This window comes from Halichondria panicea, chromosome 3, assembly GCF_963675165.1.
Source record: "Halichondria panicea chromosome 3, odHalPani1.1, whole genome shotgun sequence".
NCBI lineage: Eukaryota > Metazoa > Porifera > Demospongiae > Suberitida > Halichondriidae > Halichondria > Halichondria panicea.
The window spans coordinates 951,071-964,045 of NC_087379.1; the positions used below are offsets into that span (position 1 = coordinate 951,071).

General features: G+C 44.0%; 4 protein-coding genes across 4 annotated transcripts; 2 read left to right on the top strand and 2 right to left on the bottom strand.

Moving 5' to 3' along the window:
* Window positions 1-1,688: 1,688 nt before the first annotated feature.
* Window positions 1,689-5,161, bottom strand: LOC135333290 (probable serine/threonine-protein kinase DDB_G0270146). The gene is made up of 3 exons (XM_064528217.1): window positions 5,062-5,161; window positions 3,356-4,881; window positions 1,689-2,674 (listed from the first exon to the last, which is right to left on the bottom strand). Exons 2-3 carry the CDS (start codon window positions 4,868-4,870, stop codon window positions 1,751-1,753), a joined length of 2,439 nt encoding a protein of 812 aa, XP_064384287.1. The 5' UTR covers window positions 4,871-4,881; window positions 5,062-5,161; the 3' UTR covers window positions 1,689-1,750.
* A 77-nt stretch (window positions 5,162-5,238) lies between these two features.
* Window positions 5,239-6,051, top strand: LOC135333372 (CWF19-like protein 1 homolog). Its single transcript, XM_064528353.1, has 5 exons — window positions 5,239-5,246; window positions 5,311-5,395; window positions 5,464-5,542; window positions 5,600-5,707; window positions 5,771-6,051. Exons 1-5 carry the CDS (start codon window positions 5,239-5,241, stop codon window positions 5,917-5,919), a joined length of 429 nt encoding a protein of 142 aa, XP_064384423.1. The 3' UTR covers window positions 5,920-6,051.
* Window positions 6,052-7,111: 1,060 nt separating this feature from the next.
* LOC135333075 (CWF19-like protein 1) lies at window positions 7,112-9,480 on the top strand. The gene is made up of 7 exons (XM_064528004.1): window positions 7,112-7,366; window positions 7,469-7,561; window positions 7,866-7,985; window positions 8,374-8,487; window positions 8,759-8,826; window positions 9,080-9,109; window positions 9,171-9,480. The coding sequence occupies exons 1-7, from the start codon at window positions 7,112-7,114 to the stop codon at window positions 9,292-9,294; spliced, it is 804 nt and encodes a 267-aa protein (XP_064384074.1). The 3' UTR covers window positions 9,295-9,480.
* A 165-nt stretch (window positions 9,481-9,645) lies between these two features.
* On the bottom strand, window positions 9,646-12,964 carry LOC135333303 (influenza virus NS1A-binding protein homolog). Its single transcript, XM_064528262.1, has 2 exons — window positions 11,483-12,964; window positions 9,646-10,631 (listed from the first exon to the last, which is right to left on the bottom strand). The coding sequence occupies exons 1-2, from the start codon at window positions 12,953-12,955 to the stop codon at window positions 9,714-9,716; spliced, it is 2,391 nt and encodes a 796-aa protein (XP_064384332.1). The 5' UTR covers window positions 12,956-12,964; the 3' UTR covers window positions 9,646-9,713.
* Between the last annotated feature and the right edge of the window lie 11 nt (window positions 12,965-12,975).

The window sequence follows — 12,975 nt, forward strand, 5'->3', positions numbered from 1 at the left end:
TTCACCAGAATCCTTTCTCTCATCTATTTTCTATCTATGTACATCAGCTTAGTATTGCGTTGTTTCAGAAGGCTTTCACACTAGTCTAAAGTCAGAAGAGGCTCTCATCTACCTCTATGACAGTTGCATGGTCAGGATGTCTTACATTGGATCTGTACAGTCTATGTCTATGGGAAGTGTATGGTGCCTCTTGACTTCTACTTGAGAAGACAACCCGGCTATAGGACCATCCTAGATATAGTAGATGAGAGCCTCTTCTGTCTTAAAGTTTGTGTTCAAGCCTTCTAGACCAACGCAATAGATGACATAAGCCACAGCTTCACAGAACTCAGTCATGGAGATAAAGTATTACGGAACATTATTATTCTTAGTAAATGGTATAATTTAGGTTCGTAGTACGATTACCCATATTCTGAGTAATTTGAAGGGCATGCACACTATCACCCATGCAATACCAGGCCATATTTTAATGCGGCCTGTAATCGATGCTAATAAGCGTATAGAATAGGGGCTATAAGCCTTTTAGTTATCAATACTTCTCTTTACCAGAATCTATTAGTTTTGCTACACACACACCCACACACACACACACCCTCTCTGCGGGCCTCCCACCCACCCACACACACACACACACACCCTCTCTGAGGGCCTCCCACCCACCCACACACACACACACACAGATTGCGTACACTGGTGTCCCACACACACACACACCCTCCTCCCCCATACACACCACACACACACACACACACACACACACACACACACACACGCACACGCACCCACACGCACACATACACACACACACAGCTTGTGTACACTGGTGTCCCATACTTCCTGGCAGAGTTTGATGATGGGGAAATGTGTTCACAAGACCATTTTCTCACCAACTCACGCAGACAAACAACCAGATCACTGAATATAGGTTATAGTATGTTTCTACTACTGTGAGCTCATGAGGTAAACAGCACTCTCAAGTGAGTAGGTAAGAACATATCCGTGAGTCTCGTTATACCGACAATGCACACCTCTAACCTTTCTATTGCATACTCAGCAAATGTCTCTTCCACAAATCTGTCATCCTACCTATCGAGTGAATACACAAACTGTTCTAGTTCCTGGAACAATACGTACGGACGTTTCTCTCTCCGATTTGGAAGGTAATTAAAAACCAATTAATGACATGTTGAATGCTTTTATTGGTTGCAATATCGGCTACAGGGAGGTGTTGGCTACTCCTCTCGTTCTGAATCTGCCCAATCAGATCAACTGGAAGTCGTGTCTGGCAACAAAAGACAAGGAGACGAAAGCTGCTCTAGAAATGAGAAATAACTTTGAACATTTTGATTTCACATGCAACTGACAACGATGATTAATTTCTTTATTTTCATTTTGTAGAATTGACGTTTTGTGTATTAGCTAGTTGTCCAATAATAATTATGGTTGGCCATATATATTATAATATAGTTATAGGAGTGCAGATCAATATCAGTGGGCAATTATTTTCCTTGTCCCAATGTTGTATTAGAATGCTGTCCATGAGCTGGAGGAGGGTAGTTATGCTGACATTGCAATAGTCAATAAGGGGGAGGGGCTGGTTACATGCTATACACACATTATATACCTCTACTTATACTGTAACCTCTACTAGTAATTAGTACCATGCAAGCTAGTATAACATGTTTCACTCTAGAAAACAATTATCATGAAAATTTGGGTTATTTATAATTTTATAATTTTACCAAAACAATTAAGAAATAGTTGTTGCAGTTCTAATTTTATACACAGTAGATTGTTCTTCACCATTATTGTTATCTCCCCCAATCATAAGGAACTCTGTTGGAGACAGCGACACAGTGGCAGCGTATGCTATAGGAGATGGTAGATCACCAACGTAGAGCCAGGAGTCCATCGAGGACGAGTAGGCGTAGATCCTTTGAGTGGCTTCACGTTCACTATCCAGTCCACCTACAGCAAAGAGGGTGTCGGATATCGTTACAGGGGAGGGTCGGTAAGACGGTGTATTGGATATTGTATTCCAGACAGAGTCGGCTTTGTTGGCACTCCCATCATCCTGTCGGTCTGCTGAGATGAGCTTGTCGACTTGAGCAGCACACACCTTGTTTAGATTCTTGCCGTCACTTTCCCCCATTAGGTACACTGTGTTATTGTAGACAATTCCTCTTTGGAAACCACAAGCATACGGTAGTCTGTCTGTCTCGCTCCACTGGGAGGTGCTGATGTTGTAGATCTCAACAATATCAGTGTAGCCAACAAAGTCCAATCGACCTCCTGCTACGATCAGATGTGTTGAGAGACTAACGACTGCTGGCCTATACCTCGCTGTGGGCATCGGTGGGATCGTCCGTTTCCAGTTCCTTCCTTTGTTAAACACATGTACCACGTTGGATGTAGATCCGGATGAATCCATACCGCCAACTGCTGCCAGTTCACCTTTAACCTCTCCTAGACTAAAATAGCGTATAGGAAGTCTGGGCAGAGTTGACCAGACGTCTTGTGGTGGATCGTAACAGTGGGCACAGTACAGGTCAGCATAGTCATCACAGACTCCTCCACCATAGTAGACCTTGCCATTGATGGTTATCGCTCGCCCATAAGACATCTTCACTGGAGCCTCAGAGCACTGACTGTAGGACAACTGAACCTGTAGGGACTGGAGAATACAGAGAGTCAATAACTTGTGTTGCATGTAATCAATGATTGTCTATTAAAGGGGATTCGGAATGTAACCCTAATCACATGTTAATGCCAGACGATAAGGTTACAAGGTTACCATAGCAACAAAACCAGTATCGATACTGTGGGACACAAACTATTCTAATTTGGCTCTTATATTGGAGTGGTGATTAGTATACTGTAACAGAATGATCACAATTGGGTACACGGCTAATTAGCTATAGAATTAATTGTACACATAGACATACATGTACGGATAGCTTCCAGGCTGAGATTGTACACATAGATTACAAGCCACACTATAATACACAACAACTGTCATTCTAATTATCGAGGAATCACAAAAAAATGATTTGGTGTTCAACAACAGTAAGCTTTAGACTTAGTACTAGCTTCTATTAGGGTGGCAATAGGAGATATGCCTGTGGCTCACTACAATGGGAACAGTAAGTAAGTGACGTACTAACTAAAGGTAGAATCAATTGAACACATAGCCTGGATTACACGCTGCATTACAACACAGTTGTTCATGCATGGCCATCAATTCATTAGCTTTAGACTTGGCACTAGCTTCTATTGGGGTAGCGATATAATAAGAGATATGAGGGTATCATATTTTAGATGTGTGCACTTAGTGGTACAGTGTTGATGAGCTCACCTGTGGTTTGCTGGTCAGGTAGTCTCTGGTTTTGGTGAGTTGGTCGTTTAAACTCTGAATGGTCGTTTTATTCTTCTGAAGGGAAGTGTCCTTGGAGGCAAGCATCAAATCTTTGTCAGCAATAGTCAAATCTTTGTATGCAATAGTAGAATCTTTGTGGGTAATAATAGAGTTTTTTTCTACTTGCTCTTGTTCCACTTGTGCAGTGAGATTGGTGACATCTGTTTCCAGTTGAGCTATTTTCGTAGCTTTAGATACAAGCTCGTTGTGAGTGTAGTTGACGTTGGCAATTTGTTGCTCCACCTCTTCAGTGAGTTGCTTACATCGAGTTTCTACCTCAGTAATCCTAGCATCTTTCATGTTAACAATTGTCTCTTTATCTTCGAATTGACCTTTAAGATCTTCATTCTCCAATTTCAACTGATCAGTTTCCACAGAGTGCACCAACTGCATACGATCGACAATGTTTTCACTTTCTTCCTCTTGTCGTCTTTTCTCCTCCGCCAGTGCCTCGATCTCTCCTGCTTTCTCCTGGATTGCCGAGTCTTTCCTCACAACCTCCTCCTCAAGCTCCCTCTTCTCTGTCAGTAGGGAACTCACTCGCTGGAGCATCTCCACTCTGTTCTCAAAGGAGGGAGGGTGTTCAAGTACCACACCCACCATCCGACCCACTATCTCCGCTGCTCTAGGCCTTCGCTGAGGGTTGTTGCTGAGACAGCGCATGATGAGGTCCATCAGAGGGTGGTCTGGGGAAATCTTTCGAAGAAACTCTTCACGTCGTTCAGCTTCCGTCACTGGTATCAGTCTGTCAGGATTAGCAGGATCGATTCGTGTCTGGCCGATACTTGGTAGTGGCCACTCTGCTGTGAAGGTGTGAATCATCATGATCCCAAAGGAGAACACATCCACACTGGTGTTGTAGTGGGGGTTGGCAACCATCACTTCGGGGGGCATGTACGCTGGGGTACCAGGGGTCTCTGTCATTCGACTCACTTGAAGGGGGGTCAGGTTCAATATTCGAGCAACCCCCAGATCGGATATCTTGGCCGTCATGTTGGTGGACAAGAGGACATTGTTGGCTGAGAGGTCTCTGTGCACAATGACTGGTGTTTGGCCATGGAGGTAGACCAGGCCCAGTGAGACGTCATTGAGGATGGAGAAGTTGATCTCATCGGGGAGAATACCGTAGCGCTGGAGACAGCTGGTCAAGTTGGTGGGGAGGAACTCCATGACTAGGATGGGGAACTGAGAGCCTTCCTCAAAACAGACTCCCAGAAACTGGACAATGTTGGGGTGCCTAGTTTGACTGAGCAGGTGACACTCCTCCAGATACCTCCGTGCTGCATGCCCGATTCCAGTATCGTAGAGAACTCGGTAAAGCTTCTTGCCGGCACATTTCAGTCCTCGATACTCTAGCTCCATGACAACAGCGTTGGAACCTCGTCCAAACTCATTCTCAGTGATGCGAACTTGTCTCAGAGTGAACTGCTCGAAAGCTTGTGGATTTACAGCCATTGTCTTCGTTACTGTGTGAATAGAAAAGCACGCAATATTAAAAATGCAATCCAGCTGGATATATAACAAAAAAGAATCCTTTCACTATGTACGTCTAGATATATATATTAAAATAATAATAATTATTGCAAAGACTTGCCTTACAGAGAGTGAGGCTCAGGTTTACAGGACAGCTATTCAGTTGATCTTACCTGTACTGTATAAAAAGCTTGGTAGAGGTGAAGTTACAGAGCTAAAAAGCTAGCTGTACTGTAGCGGACACAACAAAAAAGTCAAGAACGATATACGCCCCCTTCTTTGTGCAAGCAAAAGGGGGCGTGGCTACTTGCAAGTTTTGTGCATTATTTAGAATACCAACCAAGTCAAGGATGAAAATGTAAGGAGCTAGCTAGCTCTAGTGCAAGTGTACTCACCTAGATCTCCTTCTCCCCCTCACTCAGTCTGGTGTGTGGAGATGTGGAGGGTCACTTCAAGCAACTGTTTAGCAGAGTCCAGAGCATCCTCTCCAAGAACAAAGACTTTGAGGTAGCTACATATACAATGGATGCACACACTCACTGCAGTGCCAGTGCATTTATTGTCCCTTTATGTAGCTGCTGTTGTGTGTTGGATCTTTCTTTAGCTCTGACTGCCAGGAGGAGTGGAGCAAGTATCGGGAGGGGGTGGAAACAGGTAATTAAACGATATTAAATCACCTTCCTCTGGCATTTATTACACCCCCATGCACAGTGCCTCTACCGACGTTCATCCTTGGCCCGTGTTGGACTGAGCATGGCCAGTTCTATGGAGACTTGTCATGTGATGGAGGAGAGCTTTGCCCCAATGTCACATGTCTAGGTACAGTGTATGCATGTTGTTAACCACTCTATCAGTACACACATGAGTCACACTCCATTACAGGTCAGCGTGGAGTGTACAGTGCGTCCAGTGGTCTGAGGGTGGCCTATCTCAGTGGGAGCTACCAGGGGAGGACCTATCAGCATCAAGACAAGGGAGATAATCTATTGGTCAGTTCTCTTCCCAATCACCTGGAGAAGTTGTTGAACTAGTTTTTGTTTCTCCCTCTAGCGACCATATTTCACTGACTCTGATGTGTCCTGGCTGGAGGGTCAGTGCAGTGGAGAGGGCTACCGTGGAGTGGACATTCTCCTCACCTCTGATTGGCCCAGGGCAGTGGACAAGTTCACAGTGGCTCCTGTGAGACCTAGCTCCCAGTTATTGTAGGATGGACCAGTACCTTAATAATACCTTATGCTCATGCAGGACGGACTGGACCTGAGTGCAGTGGGGGCAAAGCCTCTGAGTAAACTGGCCATGTGTCTCAAGCCACGCTACCATTTTGCAGCTCTACACCAAACCTTCTATGAGAGAATACCGTACAGGTACAGTACGTCCATCCCTGTATGTTTAGACTTAACGTACTTGATGGTATTTTCAAACATTTTTTTTGGAAACGAGCGATGATTTCTTTTTTTCGGAACTTGAAAGGCTTTTTTGTTTTGTTTGAAAATTAATGTGATTCAAAATAACTCTGTCCCTGAGTTTTGGGTGAGATCCAGATATGAGTGAGGGGGGATTTTTGCTGTTTTCGATCCAACCCTACTATTAGCACTACATAATTACGATTTAACGTATTGAAAGGCGTTTTTCTAAATATCAGAAAATGAATTTGCATGATTTGACCAACACAACTAAAGTTTTGACCCTTTAAAATATAATTATACGTACATCTTACATGTCCTCATCTTTAAATCCCTACACAGTAATACCTCCACAACTTTTGATGCTAACTGTATTGTGCTTCATTTCATGCAGGAATCACAAAATCCTCCAAGGCAAGTCACATCATGTGACACGGTTCTTAGCTTTGGCTCAAGTGGGAAATCCAGACAAGAAGAAAAGAGTGAGTTGAAATCATTCTAGTCCCATTAGTATTACATGTTATTAATGATGACATCATCTTCATACCTGCAGTACCTGTATGCATTCTCTGTCACACCCATGAGCTCCATGGACGAGAAAGAGCTGACTCAGCAACCACCCACTGCCACCAACTGTCCCTAAACTGAACTAGTCATATCTTTGGTAAAGAAAACTTCATAATGTCTAGCTATCGTTGAAGGGCCAATATACATGTACATTTGTAGATTGTCCAATTTTCCAAACACACACTTGCGTTATGTAGCACTCTGAGAGTCCTATCTCTAGATATCACCATTTGTGTTGTAGTTCATATTCATCATGTTTGCAGAGGTCAAAGTTTATTGTGTACCTACTCCCACACACACTGTGCAGAGGGAGTCTCAAGAGGAGGCTGGGCCTAACTTCTTCTTTGACCAGAGAGCTCTTGATTCCGCTCATCGCAAACAGAAGAGACAACAGGACAGAGGACCCCCTGCAAAGAGACGACCCCCTCCCCAGCCCAGGGGGCCGTGCTGGTTCTGTCTGGGGGGCAAGGAGGTGGAGAAACATCTCGTGGTCTCCATCGGAGATCATGTGAGATAGAGTGTGTTGTACTTGCTAATACTGCACTTACAAAATACAATGTAGCTCACAAATAGCAGACCACTAACAGTTTGTATTGTATACCCTATATAGACGTACCTGGCTTTATCCAAGGGTGGGATGGTACCAGAGCATGTGCTGGTCCTACCCATCGGTCACTATGCAGCCTCCACTGACGCACCACCAGTGAGTTCATGTGCTGTGTGTACCACTGCTGTGTGTGTATAGTCATTGTTTGTATTGTGGAGAGTATGTTTCCATGCTCTGTGTGTACTATTTAGCAGTCTGTAGTGGTCAGCCTGTAAGCAGGCCACCTTCTGTAATACAGCCAGGTTAATGGGCCCCAAAGTCTCCATAGCATGTGTTTGGACCTGTGTTAGCAGACCACCTCTTTAGTACAGCCACTGTTGGTCTGCCCACTGTGTAAGCAGAGATCACTATACCATATATCATGCATGTACACTGTATAACCTGTGCTCTATTACTGTAGGAGGTTTTGGAGGAGCTTGGAAAGTTTAAGAGTGCTCTGAGGAAGTACTTCAACAGCAAAGATCAGTCGTGTGTCATCTTTGAGAGAAACTACCACCAATCACAGCATCTTCAACTACAGGTCAGTACCGTCAAGGCCGTATTATCATGTCATGTGATTGATACTGTATGGTTGGTGTGTTGAGATTAGGCTACAAGGTTTTGAGGGCAAACGGAGGAATGTGATTTCTCTTTTTATGGTTCAGGACTCTTTCAGCTGCCATAACTTGAATTCTGTGTATTCAATTTCAACGGTTTTATGATTTTAGAAAGAGGCCATCTAGCAAAGATCGTGATGTCATACAATATAGGTCTTTGCAATCTTATTTGTGAAGCCACTAGCATTCGCAAACTTACATAATTATGTCAAAACATTGTATAAATACGGTACATGCTAGTGTGTGTATGGTAGATGTGTTGACTGATAGTTGTGTATGGTTAGTGTGTGATGGTAATGGTGGTCACTGTAGGTTATTCCAGTGACCAAGATTCCATCTGATGCTCTGAGACAAGCCTTCATAGATTATGGGTGGAGTATGGGGGTGTGGCTTGAGACTATGCCCAGGGAAACACCACCCTCAGAGGTAACACACACACATCATAGCTGTACCATGTTGTACATACCATTCTCTAAGCCTTTTATAGCCTCGATTCCAGGCCGATTAAAATACGACCTGGTACCTAGCCTCTTAGTGATCAATACTTCTCTTTACCAGAATCTATTGGTTTTGCTACACACACACCCACACACACCACACACACTCACAAACCTTGCGTACATTCCCCCCACACACACAAACAGCTTACCTCCCACCACCCCCACACACACACACACACACACACACACACACACAGCTTGCGTACACTGGTGTCCCATACTTCCTGGCAGAGTTTGATGATGGGGGAAATGTGTTCACAAGACCATTTTCTCACCAACTCACGCAGACAAACAACCAGATCACTGAATATAGGTTATAGTATGTTTCTACTACTGTGAGCTCATGAGGTAAACAGCACTCTCAAGTGAGTAGGTAAGAACATATTCGTGAGTCTCGTCACACCGACAATGCACACCTCTAACCTTTCTATTGCATACTCAGCAAATGTCTCTTCCACAAATCTGTCATCATACCTATCGAGTGAACACACAAACTGTTCTAGTTCCTGGAACAATACGTACGGACGTTTCTCTCTCCAATTTGGAAGGTAATTAAAAACCAATTAATGACATGTTGAATGCTTTTATTGGTTGCAATATCGGCTGCAGGGAGGTGTTGGCTGCTCCTCTTGTTCTGAATCTGCCCAATCGGATCAACTGGAAGTCATGTCTGGCAACAAAGGACGAGGAGACGAAAGCTGCTCTAGAAATGAGGAAGAACTTTGAACCATAATTATTATTTTGATTTCACATGCAACTGACAACGATGATTAATTTCTTTATTTTCACTTTTACTTTTGTATAATTGACATTTTGTGTATTAGCTAGTTGTCCAATAATAATTATGGTTGGCCATATATATTATATAGTTATAGGAGTGCAGATCAATATCAGTGGGCAATTATTTTCCTTGTCCCAATGTTGTATTAGAATGCTGTCCATGAGCTGGAGGAGGGTAGTTATGCTGACATTGCAATAGTCAATAAGGGGGAGGGGCTGGTTGCATGCTATACACACATTATATACCTCTACTTATACTGTAACCTCTACTAGTAATTAGTACCATGCAAGCTAGTATAACATGTTTCACTCTAGAAAACAATTATCATGAAAATTTGGGTTATTTATAATTTTATAATTATACCAAAACAATTAAGAAATAGTTGTTGCAGTTCTAATTTTATACACAGTAGATTGTCTTCCATTGTTCTCTCCCCCAATCATAATGCACTCTGATGGAGACAGTGACACAGTGGCAGCGTTTGCTATAGGAGATGGTAGATCACCAACGTAGAGCCAGGAGTCCATCGAGGACGAGTAGGCGTAGATCCTTTGAGTGGCTTCACCTTCACTATCCACTCCACCAGTAGCAAAGAGGGTGTCGGATATCGTTACAGGGGAGGGATGGTAAGACGGTGTGTTGGATATTGTATTCCAGATAGAGTCGGCTTTGTTGGCACTCCCATCATCCTGTCGGTCTGTTGAGATGAGCTTGTCGACTTGAGCAGCACACACCTTGTTTAGATTATTGCCGGCATATCCCCCCATTAGGTACACTGTGTTGTTGTAGACAATTCCTCTTTGGTCATAACAAGCATACGGTAGTCTGTCTGTCTCGCTCCACTGGGAGGTGCTGATGTTGTAGATCTCAACAATATCAGTGAAGTCACCATAGTCCATATCACCTCCTGCTACGACCAGATGTGTTGGGAGACTAACGACTTCTGATGAATACCTCGCTGTGGGCATCGGTGGGATCATCCGTTTCCAGTTCCGTCCTTTGTTAAACACATGTACCACATTGGATGTAGAGTAGGATGAATCTGCACCGCCAACTACTACCAGTTCACCTTTGACCTCTCCTAGACAAAAATAGCGTACTGGAAGTCTGGGCAGAGTTGACCAGACGTCTTGTGGCGGATCGTAACAGTGGACACAGTACTCGTCATCATCGTCATCACATTCTCCTCCACCATAGTAGACCTTGCCATTGATGATTACCGCTCGCCCAATATTCATCTTCGCTGGAGCCTCAGAGCACTGACTGAAGGACAACTGAACCTGTAGGGACTGGAGAATACAGAGAGAGTCAATAACTTGTGTGTTGCATGGATTGTGTAGCTTGTAATTAAGAGCATTTGGAATGTATTACCATAGCAACAAAAAATATTATCAGTAATCGATCCTGTGGGACACAAATTATTCTAATTTGAGGGTTATTTATATAATAGTGATTATCATACTGCAACATAATATATTCACAGATTATACGGTAGCCGATTGATTCTTATTGCCGAGGCATCGCAAACAGAATTTTCAGAATACCTTGGTGGAACGTTAATATACACAACAACTTCCATTCTAAACCTAGGCACTGCATAATGTACTTGGCGATCAATTGGAACATTCAACAGTTACCGTAAAGCGACCCTCTAAAATATGCGACACCCAATTATTTTTTAATGTCGTATTTTAAACATGTAAAGATAAATGTAGCCACTCCCTAGCCTCGATTGTAGCCCACTGGAAAATCAGTGTTTTTAAGCGGCCTGAAATCAAGGCAAGTAGACTCTGTAAAGTTACCTCCAATTAGATGCGACCCTCTAAATATGCGACACCAGGACTTCAATATAAATTTTCAACCTCTGGCTTCGTAATTATTAAAAAGTGTCGCTTTAAATCGAGGTCTTAGGGTACTTACTTCTATTAGAGTGATGATACAATAAGAGATATGACAGTCATGTTTAGGTGCAGTGGCGTAGGAAGCAATTTCTCAATGGGGGGGGGGGCTGTAGTTGTTTTAATGGATAAGTGTAAGGCTATCTACATAGTACAGCTTGGATAAGTCATCTCTACTTAGAAATATGGGGGGGGGCTCGATCCAGCCACTGCACTTAGTGGTACAGTGTTGATGAGCTCACCTGTGGTTTGCTGGTCAGGTAGTCCCTGGTTTTGGTGAGTTGGTTGTTTAATCTCTGAATGGTGGTTTTATTCTTCTGAAGGGATGTGTCCTTGGAGGCAAGCATCGAATCTTTGTTAGTGATAATAGAGTTTTTGTCTGCTTGCTCTTGTTCCACTTGTGCAGTGAGATTGGTGACATCTGTTTCCAGTTGAGCTATTTTCGTAGCTTTAGATGCTAGCTCGTTGTGAGTGTAGTTGACGTTGGCAATTTGTTGTTCCACCTCTTCAGTGAGTTGCTTACATTGAGTTTCTACCTCAGTAATTCTAGCATCTTTCATGTTAACAATTGTCTCATTATCTTCAAGTTGATCTTTAAGATCTTCGTTTTCCAATTTCAACTGATCAGTTTCCACGGAGTGCACCAACTTTATACGCTCGACAATGTTTTCACTTTCTTCCTCTTGTCGTCTTTTCTCCTCAGCCAGTGCCTCGTTCTCTCCTGCTTTCTCCTGGATTGCCGAGTCCTTCCTCACAACCTCCTCCTCAAGCTCCCTCTTCTCTGTCAGTAGGGCACTCACTCGCTGGAGCATCTCCACTCTGTTCTCAAAGGAGGGAGGGTGTTCAAGTACCACACCCACCATCCGACCCACTATCTCCGCTGCTCTAGGCCTTCGCTGAGGGTTGTTGCTGAGACAGCACATGATAAGGTCCATCAGAGGGTGGTCTGGGGTAATCTTTCGAAGAAAATGTTCACGTCGTTCAGCTTCTGTCACTGGTATCAGTCTGTCAGGATTAGCAGGATCGATTCTGTTGGGGCCGATCTTTGGTAGTGGCCACTCTGCTGTGAAGGTGTGAATCATCATGATCCCAAAGGAGAACACATCCACACTGGTGTCGTAGTGGGGGTCGGCAACCATCACTTCGGGGGGCATGTACGCTGGGGTGCCAGGGGTCTCCGTCATTCGACTCGCTTGAAGGGGGGTGAGGTTCAATATTCGAGCAACCCCCAGATCAGATATCTTGGCCGTCATGTTGGTGGACAAGAGGACATTGTTGGCTGAGAGGTCTCTGTGCACAATGACTGGTGTTTGGCCATGGAGGTAGACCAGGCCCAGTGAGACGTCATGGAGGATGGAGAAGTTGATCTCATCGGGGAGAATACCGTAGCGCTCGAGACAGCTGGTCAAGTTGGTGGGGAGGAACTCCATGACTAGGATGGGGAACTGAGAGCCTTCCTCAAAACAGACTCCCAGAAACTGGACAATGTTGGGATGCCTAGTTTGACTGAGCAGGTGACACTCCTCCAGATACCTTCGTGCTGCATGCCCGATTCCAGTATCGTAGAGAACTCTGTAAAGCTTCTTGCCAGCACATTTCAGTCCTCGATACTCTAGCTCCATGACAACAGCGTAGGAACCTCGTCCAAACTCATTCTCAGTGATGCGAATTTGTCTCAGAGTGAACTGCTCGAAAGCTTGTGGATTTACAGCCATTGTCTTTGTTACTGTGGGAA